This window comes from Cyanistes caeruleus, unplaced genomic scaffold (assembly GCF_971803275.1).
Source record: "Cyanistes caeruleus unplaced genomic scaffold, bCyaCae1.hap1.1 HAP1_SCAFFOLD_96, whole genome shotgun sequence".
In the NCBI taxonomy this organism is placed as follows: Eukaryota; Metazoa; Chordata; class Aves; order Passeriformes; family Paridae; genus Cyanistes; species Cyanistes caeruleus.
Genome location: NW_028255898.1, coordinates 1,027,175 through 1,045,484, shown reverse-complemented (window position 1 = coordinate 1,045,484; position 18,310 = coordinate 1,027,175). Strand labels below are relative to the sequence as shown.

Below are 18,310 nucleotides of genomic sequence, written 5' to 3'. Positions count from 1 at the left end.
GCAGGCCAGGCTGGAGCAGGGCCGGCCTGATCAGCACCCAGTTAACTCTTCACAGCTGGAAACAACAGAGAGCTTTCCTGGGCTTGCCCGTCTTTAAAATGTGGATTTCACACAGGAGGATACAGCTTCTAAATGGTTCAATAGGTTGTCAATTCTCAGAGCCAGCCAGCTGTTGGTTTTGTAAGCACAGAGGAAGCTCTTAGAAGCCCCCTCCTAGAATAAACATTTGCATGGGTGGCTTCTTCCCTCCTCACCAAGTATCAACTAATATAAAACCACAAACACTCAGGGTGAAATAGGAAGCAATTTTGAAGCAATTGTTTTAAAGCAAAATCAGTTATTGCACAGAGATTGATGTCACTCCCCCAAAGCACTGGAGAGGGACAGTGACTCCGCCACCTCCCCTCTGGCCAGCCCATTCCAATTCCCAATCACCCTTTCTGGGAGGAACTCCTTCCTATTGTCCAGCCTAAACCTGCCCTGGTGCAGCTTAAGGCTGTGTCTCCTTGTCCTGCCCTCCAGCAGATCCCCACTCGCAGACAGCTTGGTGTCATCTGCCATTTTTGAGTGCTGGACTCGACCCCCTCAGCCAGACCCTCAGTGAAGATACTAACCAGGCCTGGGCCCAGCACAGATCCCTGGGGACACCACCAGGGACTGGACACCAGCTGGATGCAGCACCATCCCCACCACTCTCTGGGCCCGGCCTCCAGCCAGTTCTGCAGCCAGCAAAGAGTGCTCCTGTCCAAGCCGTGGGCTGCAGCTTTTCCAGGGAATGCTGTGGCTCTCCGTGTCCAAGGCCTTGCTGAAGTCCAGCTCGACACATCCAGAGCCTTTCCCGCACCCACCAGGCGGGTCAGCTGGTTATAAAAGGAGATCAAGTTGGTCAGGCAGGACCTGTCCCTCCTAAAGCCACGCTGGCTGGGTCTGAGCCCTGGGCCATCCTGGAGGTGCCGTGTGATGGCACTCAAGGGGGTCTGTTCCAAAACCTCACCAGGCACCAAGCTCAGGCTGACAGGCCTGCAGTTCCCCAGAGCCTCCTGCCAGCCCTTCTGGGGGACGGGCTCACACTGGCACCTCCAGTCCTCTGGGACCTCCCCAGTGAGGCAGGACTGATGAGGAGAAATGATGGAGAGCAGCTTGGGGAGCTCATCCACCAGCTCCCTCATCCCCCTAGCATGGATCCCATCCGATCCCATCCACCTGTGAGCATCTGAGTGGCTCAGCAGGTCTCTGACTGCTTCCTCCTGGATTACAGGGGGCTCTTCTGCTCCCTGTCCCCATCTACCAGCTCAGGAGAACACTTGTCCTGAGGAAAACCTGTCTTGATATTGAAAAGGTGGTTTTATTTATTTAATGTTTCTTAAATATTTAAAATTTTATGTTTACGTTTTATTAAATATTGAGGCAAAGAAGGGGTTAAGTACCTCAGCCTTTTCCTCATCTTTGGTAACCATATCCCCCTCAATAAGGAATGGAGGTTGTCCATAGCCTTCCTTTTGCCATTAATGTATTTATATTATTGTATATATAATGTATTTATAATGTATTTATAAAAACATTTTTATTATCCTTCATAGAGGGATCCAGGTTAAGTTCTAATTGAACTTTCACCTCTCTACTTTTCTTTCTGCATGACCTAATGACATCCTTAAACATTTCCTGAGTTGCCTGCCCTTCTGCCCAAAGGTGATGTACCCTCATCTTTTCCCTGAGTTCCTCCAAAAGCTCCCTGCACACCCAGGCCAGTCATTTTCCTCACCAGCTCATATTTTGTCAGAGAGGGACCGGCTGTTCCTGCTCCTTCAAGACTTTTTTCTTGAAGTGTGTCCATCCTTCCTGGAATCCTTTGTTTTAAAAGGCTGTTTCCCTTAAAAAACTCAGTACCTGATTTTGGTACTCCCCAAATCTGCATCCTTAATTGGCTGAAGTCTGTTCTTCGTAAGTCCAGTGTAGGAGTTTTGTTGATGCCCCTCCTTCTTTCACAGAATATTTCAAAACTCGATGATTTCATGGCCACTGTACCCCAGGCAGCCTCCAACTACCACATCCCCCAGCAGCTCTTCTCTGTTTGTGAACAGCAGGAGACACAGCTTTCCTTGGCAGTGGCAAGAGAAGGAAACCTCCCCAAAGTGCGGCTTGGCAGGTTCAGCCTGGAGGGGAGGAGAAAGAAAAGTCCCTGCCAGGGTAGAATTTTGGTGCAGGAGGTGTCCCAGCGTGGGCCTGGACCATGCCATGGCTGAGTGTGCCAGGAGCTGGCAGTCAGTGGGGCCCAGGGATGCTCCAAGGGACTTGGAGTTTTGCTTCTGACTCCTTGAGCAGCTTCTTCAACCTTCTCTCAGTGCCTGAGGGTCCTGGACCCAGCTCCAAATCCACCCTGGGGTTCATTAAAATACAGAAAGCCTCGGGAACTCTTTCTCTTCCTTCCACTGTCTTCAAGTCCAAGGCTTGTGCAGCTGCTTGGAATCAGTTTGGAGTTCTGTTGAGGAGGAAGATTTGAAAATCCACCACTTTTTTTTTTTTTTTTAAATTAAGGGTGTATTTTTTATTTTCTTGAGAAGAGGAGACAGAAGCATTCCCCAAGTGATCTTGATGCTGAATGTCTCCTGAGGAGGTCTGGTCACAGAGAAGAGTGAGCCCCTTGTGGGCTGCCGCTGTTTGGACAACCTGCTCCTCACCCCGAGCCTCAGCATGTCTGACATCGTCCACCTGGGACTGACATCCCAAAGCATTGAGAACCTTTATCAACTTTTCTTTATCATTAAAATCTAATTAATTAATAAAAACTAAAATTTTATTTTTATAATATTATTCTGTATTTTTATAACGTAATTTTTATACTTATATGAACGAATTGATACATTTTGCGCAACTGAAAACATTATTGGTCTTTGGTACTAAGTACCACAATCCCCTTCTTTAATTAATTGACCACTATTGCTCCCTCTTTATGCTAATTACACCTATTTTTAGTCCTTTGGTCATAATTTTTAAATTATTCTCAGACAGGTTGAAAGGAGCCACTTTGGGGTCCATGGAGACTTTTCTGAGGAACATTTGGGGCAGTTTTAGGTCTGGGGAGGGAATTTAGAGAGAACTTGGGGGTCTGGAGGACACTTGGGAGAGCCAGGTGGGCACTTGGAGGGGGACTTGGGGATTCTGTGGGACAGTTCGGGGTCAGGGGGAACACCTGGGGGTCTAGGGGGGCACTTGGAGGTCAGGGAGGGGAATCTGGGGGCCCTTCGGGGTCCGGGCGGGCACTTGGGGGGCTGTAACGGGGCTCTCTGGGCCGCGGGGGATGACGGGAGATGTAGGCACCGGTATAATGAGGCTTAATGGGGCCGCGGAGCATCACGGGAGTTGTAGGCGCAGCTCCAATGGGTTCCGGTGAGGCGCGGGGCATGACGGGAGATGAAGTCCCGGCTGGAATAGCGCTCTAAGGGCGCCGCGGAGCATGATGGGAGCTGTAGTTCCGGAAGTGTATCGGAAAACGCGTTCGGCGGTGTGGGGAAGCCCTTGGAGAATATTTTTGTGTCCGAGTCGTGGCTGCTGGTGCTTGGGGCGAATGTATACGGCTCGGGAGCACTTGGGGGGAACCTGGGGAGCTCTATCCGGTGCTCTTTAGGGCGCGGGGCACGGCAGGAGGTTTGGGCGAAAAACTGTGTTGTGGGATGATGGGAGGTGAACTCCCAGGAGTGGCTGGAAGGGGCATCTGTGGGATCGGGAGCATTCAGGGATCCAGGGACACTTTGAGGGGTCCCGAATGGGCACTGAGGGGGCACTCGGGGATCCTGAAGGGTCTGGGGGACACATGTGACATATGGGGGGCAATCCCGGGGTTCTGGGGAGCGCAGGGCATATTCACAGTTCCTCACAACCTGGTCTCAATTGCCCCCTGCAGGCTCCTACTGACTGCCAGTATGATCCCAGTATGATATCAGTACACAGCCAGTGCAATCTCAGCCACTGCCAGGATGATCCAAGTACAAACCAGTCCCTGCCAGTGCTGCCACTCCTGGGATCCCCCAGCCCTCTCTGTGTTCCCCCCTCCCACATCTCCCCAGAGGAGCCCCAGTTGCTGGCAGTCCCCAGCCAGGGTCCCCAGCCAGCCCCAGGTTGGATCTGCAGCCCCCAATTTTCCCAGTTTCCCTCTCCTTTTCCCCGGGCCGTGTTCCCCCCGTCCCCACCGGGTGGGAGCAGCGGAGAGCCCCGCGCTGCTCATCCCGACCTGTCCCGGCTCCATCACCGCTCCTGCAGTGGGCTTTGAGGGGTTTGGGAACGGGGCACTGAGGGTGTCGCTGCTCCTGGGGGAGGAGGAGGAGGGATGGAGGAGAAGGGATGGAAGATGAGGGATGAAGAAGGAGAGTGAGAAGGGATGGAAGTAGGAGAAGGAGCTGGCGTTAGGGAGGAGAAGGAGGAGGGATGGAAGGGGAGGAGAGGGAGGAAGATTTTGTAAATACTCCGCAAACCCCTTCATTCTTGTCCCCCATGGGGATGTGTCCGCACTTCACAGAACAGGGGTGGGAAGGGGTCTCAAAATATATCCAACATGGACCTAAGGTATTTTAGACAAAGAAGGCTCAGATTTACGAGGCGTGGTCCTGGGTTCATTGTATGTGCATCGCCCAGGGCAAGAAAGTGGCTGAGATTCCTCAGGTGCTGTCTCTTAAACTTGGGGGAGGGGGTGGCCAGGGGATACAGGGGGGTTACAGCCAATGGGATAGGGAAAAGAAAAGGGAGGTTAGGTAGGGACTGACCTTATACAAAACCAAGGGTGAGTTCTTCCCCTGGGACTGACCATAATTTTTTAAATGAACTTCAACAGGAAGAGGAGGGACAAAGGAGGATCAGGGAAAGGAGAAGGAACCAAGAGGTCAAGAACTCCCGGAATTCACAGTCCCCCACCTGTGGGATCATCACCCCACATCTCCCAGGTGCCCCGAGAGGGGGACCTCAGCCCAGATATCCTGGGGGGTCCCTGGGTTGGGTTTTTTGGAGGGGATATTTGCGACTTAAGGACTGCAAAGCTGAGTGGAAAATGCCCCTTGGGGGACACTGGGGAGTTCCCACCATCCCTAAGTGAGGAGATGGAAATGAGGGAACTTTTTGGATTCCTCGCATTCCCAGCAGCCTGGGCAGGGCAGGGACCGAGTAGACAGAGGACCCCCAGTACAAGCGTGACCCCCAGCAGCTGGGACAGGGAGGAACCCCTGAACACCAAAGGGGACAGACCAGAGATGGGGAACTCCTGGGAGGCATTTTCAGGGCTGAATCTTGGTGTTTGGGAGGTTTTTATGGAAGGCTTGGGATTTCTAAAGATGGACTTGGGAAGGAGGAACCCCCTAATCCAACGTGCTCATGAATTGTATTTTTCCCCAAACCAGGATTTCCCATTCCCAAACCTTGGCCGGATGGAGAAGGAGGCTGTGAGGAAGAGGAAGATGCCCCAGGACACCCAGGCAGGTGAGGAGGAAGTCAGTGCCCCTTTCCCCCTCTCTATTGCTCCATCTCCCAGCCCAGCATGGCCTCCGGCTGCAGGACAACCCCGCTGCCGACACCGTCCTGCCGGGGACGCACTGGGGGGATCTCCTTCCCCTTCCCTCTGGCACGGAGGCAAATCCCATCCTCTCCTTGTCCTTCCTCCCCCAGACAAGGAGCTGAGGATGGAGACCAGGGAGGACAAATCCCCACTGCAGAACCTCATGGAAGAGGCCGTTTTGAGCAGCTCCACAGCACAGGAATCCAATGGAGAGGAAAAGCTTCAGAGATCCTGCAGGAGGAGGGGCTCCAAACGCTGCCTAGGGTGCTCTGAGGAGGAAAGACCCACCCTGTGCCGGGAAGGTGGCCAGAGATCCAGCCGGGGCTCTGAGCTGGTGGTCCATGAGCAGCTTCAGGATGGGGAGAAGCCCTACAAGTGCTTGGAGTGGGGGAAGAGCTTCAGTCGGAGCACCAAACTGATCTGCCACCAGATGATCCACACTGGGGAATGGCCCTACGAGTGTGGTGAATGTGGGAAGGACTTCAGCTGCAGCTCCAAACTCATCACCCACCAGCGCATCCACACTGGGGAGAGGCCCTACGAGTGTCCTGAGTGTGGGAAGAGGTTTCAGAGCAGCTCCCATCTCCTCCTGCACCAGCGGATTCACACGGATGAGAGGCCCTTCCGCTGCCCTGACTGTGGGGAGGGCTTCAAGAGAAACTCCAGTCTCATCTGTCACCGGCGCATCCACACTGGGGAGAGGCCCTACGAGTGTGGGGAATGTGGGAAGAGCTTCAGCCACACCTCCAACCTGACCATCCACCAGAGGATCCACACTGGGGAGAGACCCTATGAGTGTGAGAAATGTGGGATGACCTTCAGATGGAGGTCCCAACTGACCATCCACCAGATGATCCACACTGGGGAGAGCCCCTATGAGTGTCCTCAGTGTGGGAAGACATTTCAGACCAGCTCCCATCTCCGCAATCACCAGCGGATTCACATGGATGAGAGGCCGTTCTGCTGCCCTGACTGCAGGAAGGGCTTCAAGCACAACTCCCACCTCATCAGGCACCGGCGCATCCACACTGGGGAGAGCCCTACGAATGTCCCAGTTGTGGGAGGAGCTTCTCCAGGAGCTTTCACTTGACCAAACACCAACAGAGGCACCAGTAAGGGAAGCCCTGCGAGTGCCCCAAGTGCAGGAAGAGCTTCGTGCGCTTCCCTGGCTCCATCCCCCATCAGAGGACCCACGTTGGGCAGGACCTGATGACCCACGTTCCCAGTGATCTGTGTTGGGAGCACACTGGGCTGGTGGTCATTTTATTTTGGTTTCAATTATCTTTTGATTCATTCTCATCCCTTTAAAACCAACAAATGGTGGTAAAAATCAACAAATTCATCAAAGGCATCTAAAACCTCACATTTTACTAGTGCTTCAAGGGAATCTGGGAGGTACTTGGGAGTATTTGGGGGTTGTGGGGTTATTTGGTGGAGTTGTCTCCTTTTCTTGGCACTCAAAGAGACGAGAGGCTTCTATCTGTCACCTCAAAACCACTCTATGCCACTGAATCCTACTCAATCCCTCTCCAAAATAATTCAATTCTACAGCCCCTCAGGGTGTGTTACCTTAAGTTTTAGCTTTCATATTTTTCATATTCTACACTGCCTGGGTTTGTAGCTTTGAACTTCGTATTGTTAGTGAGCTCTCTTCACAGAGTAGGTAGACAAAACAATTCCTTTTCTAGCTTGATACCAAGGACAGTCGTTAGAAGTTTCAGCCCAAAAGCATGAACAAGTGTGGACTGAAAAGAGAAAACAAGAAGGATGGGACTTCATCATCTGAAGCTGTAATTGGACAATGAATAGATTGCAATATGCAGATGGACCTAAACTTCTAAGAATGTGAAACCTCGTGATGAGTTGTCCATTTTTGTGACCATTTTTGGTTGGGTGTAGCCCTGGCCAGGCTCTTGTACTGCCCAAGGTGAATCCTTTAAGGCCTTTTAATAGACTTTATTCTTAACTCTGTCCAGCCCCTGTTCTAGGTCAGCCTTCTAAAGGCATCAGGTGGAATGGGGTTGGAAGCGGACTGGGTGAAGTGGGATGCAAATCAGGAGGGGTGAGATGGGCATTGGATGGGTGGGATGGAGTTTGGGAGGTGTGAAATGCAGGAAATAGAGCTTGGGAATGGGGTCTTGATGTCCAGCAGGGATGGGATGGGTTGGGGTTTGGACTGGGGAGGTGAGGTGGAGTCTGGAATGAGACAGCCAAAGTTTGGGGATGATGAATGGAGCAGGAGGCCATTACTGAGTTTTTCTGTGAGATTCCCCTGCCCAGGGAGGCAAAGATTTAGTTTCAAATGAACACTGTTAAAGTGAGAGGCATGGGCAAGAGGGAATTCCATCCCTCTGCCTCAGAGGTTGGGCCCTGCAAGCCCAGGAAGAAACCACCCTGGACCCCTCATGGGGTGGCAGCCCAGGGATTTCTGATTTGGTTTGGGCCCCTGGGGTTTCTCCCTTACTGTGTCCCCAGTGGTCCCTGACCTTGAACTCCACCCTGGTTCTCAAACCCCATTTCCCTGCCTCTGTTTGGGGCTGTCTCTGGATCTGAGTTTGTTCCTGAGCTGAATAAATGGTTTCCTGAGCAGAATCCCATCTCGTTGGTGTCCTATGCCTGTTCCTGGTAACTATAGCCTCCCTGGACATGATCCTGCAGCCCTGGAATGCAAGACCCTGCAAAATCAAGCCCCCCACCCGCCTAGAACCCCCAAATATCAAAAAATTCCCATAAATTTGCTCTAATTCCCTGAAATACCTTTAATTTTTCCTAAATCATGCTTTTTGTCCCCCGCCAAGACCAGGTGCCTCCACTGGATCTCGGGGACACCCCCAGGAATTTGGAGGGGGTCTCTCCTCCCCTGCCACCTCCAAAAGCCCACCACTTTTGGGAAAAAAAGCCCCCACAAAATCCCTTGGATTCAAGGGGGAGTGCCCCCATTTTTTATGCATTTTTTGGGGGTACCCCCCCAAATTTTTCAGGTTCTTTTGCCTTTTTTTGCCAGTTTTTTTTTTGTTTTGGCATTTTTCAAAATGAACTTTTTTGGGAGGGGTTCCTCCAATTTTTTGGGGGGGGTCCCTCAATTTTTTCCTGGGAATTTGACCCCTCCCTCGATATATCCTTTGTCCCCCTCCCCCCAAATTGGGTTGAGGGGATCTTTTATTTTCTTTTTTTTTCTTTTTTGTGTTTATTTTACCTTTCCACCCCCTTTTTTTCTTTTTTCCTCTTTTAATTTATTTGCACTTAATTTGGGGGGCTCAGGGGCAGGAATTTTGGGGAGGGGTTGTCTGGGGGGGCTAGAAAATTTGCGGAGACGCCCATTCCCCCAAAAACCAGGAAAAATCACAGGAATTCTGGTGTTTCCCCCCATCCCAAGGTGTGAAAAATATTAAATAAAAAATTTACGTTCTCAACTTCTCTGGTGATTTTTGGGGAGGGAGTTGCGATTTTGGGGTGGGGGGTTGGGGAGGAGTTGCTGGTTTTTTGCGGGGGAGTCTCCCAGGTTTTGGGGTGGAATTTGGAAATTTGGGGGGAATTTGGAGGTTTGGGGGGAATTTGGGGTGTTGGGGAGAAACTTTGAGGGTCCTGGGGGAATTTCGAGGTTTTAGGGCAGACATTTTAGGATTTTTTTGGTAACATTTGGGTGTAGATGGAGGAAATTTGGGGTTTTAGGGAGAACTTTGGGTTTCTTAGGGGGAGGATTTGGGGTTTTGGGAAAGAAATTGGGGTTTCGGGGGAAAATTTGGTGGTTTTGGGGGAAATTTGGGGGGGGGTTGGGGAAATTTTGGGGGTTTTGATGAATTCTGGGGTTTTGAGGGGAAATTTGGGGTTGGGAGGAAATTTGGAGTTTTGGGGTGGGATTTTGAGTCTTGGGTGGATTTGGGACTTTGGGGGGAGTATGGGGGTTTTGGGGTTTTTGGGGTGATTTGTGAGGAATTTTGATATTTTTGGGGAGGAATTTGGTGGTTTTGGGGGGAAATTCAGGGGTCCTGGGGGGTTTCTGATTTTAGGAAGGGGACTTTGGGAGAATTTTTTGGGTTTTGGGGGAATTTCCATTGATGGGGAGGGGTCTTGATCCCATTGAGAAGGGGCATTTTGGGGAGGCCTGAATCTGGGGGGGGTCTCAGGGAGGATTCCCCATTTTGGGGCAGGGTTTGGGGTGGATTTAGGGGGATTTTCCAGCGATGGGGAGGCATCTTGGGGGTGGGATTTGGGGAGGGGTCTCATCAGAGCCCCATCCTGAGCTGGAAGTTGTGGGGGATGTTGGGAGTAGAACTTGGGGAGGATCTGGGGGGAGATTTTCCAGCCATGGGGAAAGGTCCAGATCCAAGGGCGGTTCCTGAATTTGGGGAGCAGTCTGGAATTTGGGGGTCATCTCATTGGGGCAGCAGGTGGAGCTGGAAGTGGGGCCTGATGTTGGTGAAGCTGCTCTCCAGGGGTGCCGTGGGCAGCTCCTCGGGGGGTGCTGGGGGTCGCGGCCACAGGTGCTGCAGCAGCGAGGTCAGGAACAGGAACAGCTCTGCCTGCACCAGCGCCTCCCCCAGGCTGCCCTGTGGGGAGGGGACGTCAGCACCGCCCCACCCCAAAGGGTCGGGGGTCCCAAAAGCGTTGGGGATCTCTAAAGGGTCAGGGGGTCCCAAAAGGGCCTAGGGGTCCCAAAAGGGGTGGGGGTGTCTAAAGGGTCAGGGGGTCCCAAAAGGGGCTGGGGGTTTCAGGGGTTGGGGATACCAAAAGGGCCTAGGGGATTCTAAAGGGTCTGGGAGCTTCAGAGTCTGGGGGGTCCCAAAAGGGTCTGGGAGCTTTGGGATTGGGGTCCCAAAATGGTCTGGGGGTTTCAGGGGTGGGGGTCCCAAATGGGTCTGGAGTACCCACCCCGAGGATTTATGGGATTTAGGGGATCCCAAAAGGATGTAGGGTCCCTCCACGAAGGAATTTGGGGATTTTTGGGATTCCAAAAGAATGTAGGGCCCCACCCCAAAGGAATTTTGGGATTTTTGGGGTGCCCACTGGCCGAGAAGGACACAAACATTTTGTTGTGCTGGAACTGACCCTGCTCATCCAGGAAGTTCCCAGGGTCAAATTTTGGGGATTTTTGAAGGATTTGGGGCTGTTTAGACCAAGCTCAGCAGGGGGTAAATGTCCGTGCCCTGTGGGGTCAGGTGTGGGGTCATTGGGGTAATTTGGGGTCAGGTGAGGGGTCAGAGAGGTCCTTTAGAGTAATTTGGGGTTATTTGTGGTAATTTGGGGTCATTGGTGTCATTTGGGGTTACTAGGGTGTAAGAGACAGTCTGAAGTTTCCCTCAGCTGCCTCACAACCATTGCAAGAACAGAGACTGGGACCCTGAAGACCCCAAGGGACTTTGTGCAGGGGTTCTGGCCTGGTTGAGGTGGAAGCTTGCCAGGTGATGGTTTGCAGGTGTGCTTGTTGTGCTGTCAAGGTACACTGCCTTCATTCCTGCTGCTGAGCAGGGACTTGTAAGGAGCGGCCTGTTCTGTACCTTACACCTGCTTCCCAGAGCAAGGGGTCTCATCACAATAGCCTGGGAATTTCCCCACCTCTTGGCCAGCTGCCCCTTGCTTTGAAAGACTGTAAAAATTACTTTTCTAAGTTATTTTCTTCAAGAGAGATCTCCCCATGGAAGAAGACACCGGAGACCCCATCTCATCTGTTGGTAACTATAACCACCTCTTTTCTCTCTTTACATTGGCTCTTTACCCCTCTCTCCCTCTCTCCCTCTCTCCTTCTCTCTCTCCCCGCCTCTCATCTATCGCATAACCCTTGTTGCTGGCACTAAAATAAAGATCCATCATTGCTGTTGTGATTTAAACTGAAATCCCCTGGTGTCCTTTTTGCACTCTGAGATGAAACGAACCTCTCACGACTCCCACTTGTGTTAGCGGATCGTGACACTCGGCAGCAGGGTGTCCCAAGGTGCGGCTTAGAGCAAATGCTCCGTGGCACAAGGATATTGGTAGGCACATGGTGGAGACAAGGATGAGGAGGAGACCTCCAGGCTTTTACTCCACTGGAGGGTCCAGGGACTGAAGACCAAAAACACACTTGTGTGGGGGTTTTTATATGGGGGAGGCCAGAGGGAGGGTACAAAATTTTAACCAATAGGAAGAAGCTATGGGAGGAGTGGAAGGTTCCATTCAACAATACAATAGGGGAAACAAGGGGAGCAGAGTGGGTCACATGGGCCAATGGGGCATTGGAGATCAGGGGATTTCCAAAGGGGTGGTTCAGGTAGGAGGCTGGCCTAAGGGAAGACTGACAAATGGGTGTAATGACAGATGGGGAACATGAGAAAACAAGGGGTGGGCTTGAGGCAGGATTGATAGGTGGATAGGAGGCTACAAACTAGGCGCAAACCAATGACTTAGGGGAATAATGGGAGAAACCATTCAAACAAAACACACCACAACAATAAGAACTGTTAACCATTACAGGAGGTGGCATCTTCAGGAGGCAATGGATGTGAGTGAGCTCTTGCCACATTGACACTGATTGTTCTGTGTGGAAAGGGACATTGAGAACTTGCCTCCAGCATTCTCCATGGATCTCAAACTGCCATGTGCCAGGGCTTCCAGATAATCCATGTTCTGATCTCAATCTAGAAGGGAGCACAGATCAGAACCCTTTCCATGGTGCCCCCAGCAGAGCTGCGTCTGCCTTTGTCCGGCAGGAAAAGGGATGCGGGCAGAGCGGGCAGGTGCCACCCTGCTCCATTTGTGCACCAGGCCTGAGCCTCAAATGTTTCTGGTTTCTTAGCTAATTTCTCCCTGGCTCCTCTTTAACACAAACAAGAGAATAGCATCGCACAGTCCAGTTTGACAAATAAGGCTTGTGAACAACTGAGTGCTTCCACTAAATTAAAAACGCAATGTGCTTGAAAGCCAACCTTCTGTTTGCCCAGGCCTCCTCACCTCTGTAGATGAGGGGGCTTTATACTGCTGGTATGTGGGTTTTAGGAGTATGTGGGTTTTTATCTGTGATAGAGATGAGGAAGTGATGTATTCGTTCCAATGAGCTGCCAAAAGCAGTGACTTTAGTCCCTCTTTGGCTGGGGAGTAGCACTGGCCTTGTTGAACGCCGGCAGCAGCACAAGCAGGACTTCTCCAGAAGCAGGGACACACCACGAGCCAGGAGAGGACCGTGACACCAGAGGGGACCATGGCACCAGAGGGGACCGTGGCACCAGCCATGCCCAAGGTCTGAACAGGGTGGCAAAGTCAGGTGGTGCTACCCGGCTGCATGAGCAGCCCAGGCAAGGTGTGGTGAGGGACCAGGTCTGGGGGGCATCCAAGGAGTCCTGTCAAGGGCAAATGGTTCTAATATTCTCTCTGGGACAAAAAAAGAGCAATCTTTAGAGTGAACCGGTGCTAATAAATATTTGCTCACATATGGTGGGGTTTCTCTGCAAATGGGCTTTGATGGGAAATTTCTGACCATATTTAGTTTTACTCTTTAAGTCGAGCACCTGGGTATCTTTGTTGAGGAATAGAGAATTGTTTGTAGCTCAGTATTTTCTCAGGAGGAGCCTTACATTTTAGCACAGGAGGAAGGTAAGGCAAAGTTTAAAAGCTTTCCTCTCCTGAAGTGACACACTTTCCAAGGAGTCTGTGAGAATTCCCCTCAGCCACTGCCAGGGCTGTTTGCCTCCTCTGCAGGCTCAGGATTCTGGGAGTTCCACGAGCCTCAGCTCCCACAGTATTTTCCTCTGAATATTTCTTCTTGTGCAGTACACAGAGAGATTTTGTGACAGATTCTCCTCTGGGTTTTGAGGTGAATCTCAGTAATTCTGTTGATTTTCACGTCCAGATGAACTTTGGGTAGATAGGAAGGAAAAGGGAAGAAGTACCATGGAAAATCAATGACATGCTCAAAATCTGAGAGGCTCAACCACAGTAAAAATGAAGTCTAAACTGAAGAATTTTTTTAATTTTTCTTTTTTCTCTTGGTAGGTGAGGTAAAATATGAAGTGTTAATAAAGTTATTTGAAAAGATTCAGCAAGCACCAAGCTATATGAGAATCAAAAGAGTGAAGGATGAGACAGGGCATGGGAAGAATCTTCAGCCCTTCCCTGTTGAAAGTAAAACAGTAGGAAAACTGCCTCTGGCTGTTACCCACAGGTAACGTGTTATTTGCAGCCAAGAGCAGATGGCCCAAGCTGTTGGTGGCCCAAGCCCTGCTGTGGCTGGCCCACTTTCAGTCCTAGCTGGACCAGGGTGGCTGGCTTGGGAGGGGAGGAGGTGGGGGGATCTCAGGGGGCTTCTGCTTCACAGCCAGGCTGGGGGGCCGTGGAGGAGGCACGGAGTGCTGGTGTTCTGCTTTCTGGAACGATTCCTCCTTCTGAGGCCACGTCTGAGAGCTGTCAAACCGGACAGTCTTTGGGCTCCCTGGGGGCAAGGGAGAGTCGTGCCTTCTTGGCCGGGAAGCTGCAGCTGCAGCAGGGCGACTGTGGAGAGAAGAGGTGGCTGAGGCCCCCAGCTGCCGCTGGCACTCAGAGACCCTCCTGCACAGCAGGGCCCAGAGCGGCCAAGGCTCCCCAGCACAGCTGGAGCTGCTGGCACAGCTTGGCCCAGCTGGACAGCTGCCCCTCAAGGCCCCGGCGAGCAGGGGATGGCTCTGGGCAGGGTCCCTGGCCAGGAGCGGGCCCCAGAGCGCCTCTGCCTTTCAAGGGCAATCTCGTCCCCGCTCTTTCTCCTGCCCACCTTGCTTTGCCTCTGCCCGCTGCTCCTGGGGCTGCTCTTGGCCAGGCAGCCTCAGTGGCAGCCAGCACTGGCTGCAGCCCCAGCGGGCTCCCCAGGACAAGGCCCAGCAATTAAGAGGCCAGTGAAAGCCCTGGGCAGCAGCAGAACTCTCGGCAGAGTTATTTGGGCAACCAAGGACTATCCACAAGTCCACAGCAGCCTCATTGGGAATGTCTCCTGACTATGAGCAGCCTTTCAAGAAGCTGGAGGGTGGGGATGAACAACAACTTACCGTTTCTTGTCCTTCCACCACCGGAATCCAACATAGCAGAGAACCATGGAAAGGGGCACTGTGAACAGTGTCACTACAGTGCCTATCATGCAGGACTTGCGCACATCCTGCGGGCAGAACACTCTTGGGGTGCTCGGTGGATTCTCAGCATTTATATTGGACTTGCCAAGCGCTTCTGTGGGAGCAATGGGCAGCGTGAGCCTGTGCTGTGCTCCACTGCTGAGCTGGCAGCATGCTGGATATGGCCAGGACGTTCTCTGTTTCCCCCAGAGCTGGGGCCTGCAGGCACCTTGGCACCCCTTGGCACAGGCTGTGCCACCCAACAAAGCCCAGAAGGCCAGGAGGAGAGGCCAGGGACAGCGTAGCTGCTTGGGCAGTGGCTCCTTCCAGGGACATGGGCCAAACCCATCCCTGAGCAGCCACTGCCACCCCTGACCCTCCCTGCTCCGTGACAGCTCCTCCAGCCCAAGGGGACAGAGCCAGGCCCTGTCAGGAGCCAGTACATCCCCTGCCCAGTTGGGAGCCAGGGCTGACTGTGGCCCTGGGATCGCGGCAGAGCTCCTGCTCAGAGCTGCTCCTGTGCCTTGGGCCTCTGGATGCTTAGTGCCAGCTCCAGGAGCAGCTGCAGTGGGAGGGAGATGTTGGTGAACGAGTCCCATTTCCCAGGGGCTGGGAATGAACTCCAGAGGCCTGGAAGCCGAGGTGCCTCCAGCTTTGGCTGCTGCTCAGCTGTGCCTTGGGCCAGCCATGGGGGAAGAGTTGCTGGCACACAGCCCGGCCGAGGGAGAGACCAGCACAGCAATTACCTCCTGTGTCTGGGCCTGGCATTTCCTCCTTTCCTGCATCAGGAGCTGGCACAGAGACATTGCTTCCTCTAGCATATGTCACCGTCTGCACAGACATTTCCTCCAGCACTTGAGAAAGGAAAAGGGACAGCTGGATAAGATAGAACTGTTTGCCATTAGGTGAGGTGGTATCTTCAGGAGGCAATACTTGTCAAATCATGGATAAGGACAAGGAAAACACGCAGGTTACTGAGGCTGGGCCAGGGCCCTCCCTCCTCCAAACAGTCCCTACACCTGATCTAGCCCAAGACTGGGAAATTGCAGGGGATCTCAGGGTGTGCATGGCCCATGCTGCAGTTTGGGTTCCCTGTCAGCTGATGCCAGATGCCTTCCTGCAGAGGATGGGGAGAAGCTGCAGCCAGGCCAGCCTGGGAAACAGCCTTGCAGGCCATGAAAGCAGCAGCGGGCCAGCAAGGCTGACATGGATCCCTTCCTGCTGTGCCGGGCACAGTGTATCCAGATGTGCAGAGAAAGCCCCCAGCTGCTGAGTCTCAGGAGAAGGCTGAGGGACATGGACCCACCATGGTGTCTCTCCAGATCACTCAGCATCTTGTCCAGAAGTTGGGATGCCTCCAGGGATTTCTTGTCTTCTGTATCTTGGTTCTTCCATTTGGGAGGACCTTAATGGAAAGTAGTTCCATTCTCCTTCAGGCCAGAGTGGCATTGAGTGCACCTGGGTGACTGCTGCCCTCCAAGGCACTCCCTCCTCTCCACCTTCTACTCAGGAGCAGGAGCAGGGGGACCACGTACCTGCAGTGGCCCCACACTGGGATGGAAGGAGCCCCTTGCATGGCAGACAGGGGAGAAAGGACTCCCTGGAGCTGCCAGCAGCTCTGAACTGAGCCCCAGGAAGGGCCAGGGCTTGGCAGCAGCAGCCAGAACAGCTCAGGCTCCCTGGGGCTGGCAAAGAAGCCACACAAGGCACAGCCCTGCGGCACAGCCCTGGACCTGGCCCCTTCCTCTCTGCTCTTCTCTGTGGCTGCACAGAGCACATGGAAGGTGACACTGGCATTGCACATGGGAAGAAGATTGACAGCTAAATGTTCCTTCCTCCCACTGACAGCAATGCTGTGGGATCACTCAGGGCTCCAGAAGGGAGCAGAGCAAGGTTTCCAGAATCCATCAACCTTCAGACTCTCAAGGGAAATGGCATGTGAGTGAGCTCTTGCCACCTTGACACTGATTGTTCTGTGCAGAAAGGGACATTGAAAACTTGCCTCCAACATTCTCCATGGATCTCAAACCATTATGTGCCAGGGCTTTCAGATACTACATGTCACGATCCCAATCTAGAAGGGAGCACAGATCAGAACCATTCCATGGTGTGCTGGGATCCCATATTGTTTTAGGGAACTTGGCACTGCAAGGTGAATGGGTAAGGCTGTGGGAGCCAGATGTCAATGGACATGGCCAAAGCTGCAGAGTGGCCTGGAGAGCTCTGGGCTGGCTCTGGTCACTCTCCACCCTCTTTGCAGGCCCCATGCAACATCTCTGGATTGGCGGCAGGACCGACCCAGGGCCCTTGAGGATTCTCTCCCTCCCACAGAGGAAACCCTCCCTAAAGCCCTGGGGAAAACCATCCCCAGTGCTTCCCAGGGAGAAGGGAGCACTGTCCCAGGAAAGGGAAGCCAGGCCGCCGGCTCACCTGCTCGCCCTGCTCACCATGGAGCAGCCTGGGCAGCCCTCTCAGGCAGGGCCACTGCCAGGAGGAGCAGGAGGAGGAGGTGCAGAGCAAAGGCCATGGTGCCTTGCCCTCTGCCAGTCCTGCAGCTCTTGCTGCCACCACTGTCCTGACACCGCTGTCCCAATGTCAGCACCGCTGCTGCCGCTGCCGCTGCTGCCGCAACAGTCGTGGTCAAGGACTGACTGCTCGGTCCTCGTGGTGCTGTGCAACCACGGGGCTCTGGGACCTCTGTGACCTCAGAGCCTACTGTCACCTCAGCCTGCTGTCACCCCAGAGCCTTCTGTGACCTCATGGCCAGGGTGGAATTGTGTGGGGAGTGGGATCTGCCTTCTTCCTGCCCAGCAGCTCTGTCAAGGGCTATGACAGGGTCCCAGCCCAGCTGATCTCACAGGCTGGGGGATGAAGGGATGGAGAGCAGCCCTGCTGAGAAGGACTTGTGGCTGCTGCAAGGAGAGAGGCTGGACATGAGCCAGCCATGTGCCTCCAAAGGAGGCTGCCCAGCAGCTTGAAGGAGGTGATTCCACCACCCCTCTGCTCTGGTGTGAGCCCACCTGGAGTACTGCATCCACCTCTGGGTGCCCAACACAGGAAGGACATGGTCCTGTTGGAGCTGGTCCAGAGGAGGGACAAAATGCTCTGAGGGCTGAAGCTCCTCTGCTTTGGAGACAGGCTGGGATAGCTGGGGGTGTTCAGCCTGGAAGGGAGAAGGCTCCACGCAGACCTGATTGCTACGTTTCAGTACTTTAAGGGAGCTTTTAGAAAACACAGGACAGAATTTTTAGTAGGGCCTGTTGTGACAAGACTGAGGGGGAATGTTCTCAATCTAAAAGATGCGAGATTCGGACTAGACATAAGAAAGACCTTTTTTACACTGTGGGTTTTGAAACCCTGGCACAGGTTGCCCAGAGAGGTGGGCATCCATCCCTGCTGACATTCAAGCTCCTGCTCTGAGCAAGCTGATCTAAAGGTGTCCCTGTTCACTGCAGGGCACTGGACTAGATGGCCTTTAAATGTCCCTTCCAAGCCAAGCCATTCTGTACTCCTGTGCACCAGCAGAGCAGTGCTGGAATAATGCTGGGGTGATGATGCTGGCACCTGTGTTTTGGTAGTTGTGCCATTCAGCTGTTGGCCAAGAGAGGATTGATGGGCTGCACAGTGAAGTCTGCAGAGAACAGTGTGCTCAAGGAGAAACAGGAGAGGAACACGGCTTCCAGCTCAGATAAATGCCAGCATTTTGCTGCCCATTCCTTGTTAA

The 18,310-nt window shown here is 53.1% G+C and overlaps 1 protein-coding gene across 2 annotated transcripts; it reads right to left on the bottom strand.

The window, feature by feature from the left end:
• Positions 1-13,454: 13,454 nt before the first annotated feature.
• Positions 13,455-17,277, bottom strand: LOC147646485 (uncharacterized). 2 transcript variants are annotated; one of them, XM_086873411.1, is made up of 4 exons: positions 17,017-17,277; positions 15,333-15,440; positions 14,527-14,701; positions 13,455-13,999 (listed from the first exon to the last, which is right to left on the bottom strand). In XM_086873411.1, the coding sequence occupies exons 2-4, from the start codon at positions 15,427-15,429 to the stop codon at positions 13,756-13,758; spliced, it is 516 nt and encodes a 171-aa protein (XP_086729537.1). In that variant the 5' UTR covers positions 15,430-15,440; positions 17,017-17,277; the 3' UTR covers positions 13,455-13,755. The 2 variants fall into 2 exon arrangements, with proteins under 2 accessions (XP_086729537.1, XP_086729536.1); XM_086873410.1 differs by having other exon boundaries at positions 15,893-17,239.
• Between the last annotated feature and the right edge of the window lie 1,033 nt (positions 17,278-18,310).

Coding starts and splice junctions, on each gene's coding strand:
- LOC147646485 (XM_086873410.1), bottom strand. CDS start 15,920: ATGCTGAGTGATCTGGAGAGACACCATG. Junction 14,702..15,332: donor GCCAGGCCCAGACACAGGAG/GTAATTGCTGTG, acceptor TTGCTCCCACAG/AAGCGCTTGGCAAGTCCAAT. Junction 14,000..14,526: donor TGGTGGAAGGACAAGAAACG/GTAAGTTGTTGT, acceptor TTCTCTCCACAG/TCGCCCTGCTGCAGCTGCAG.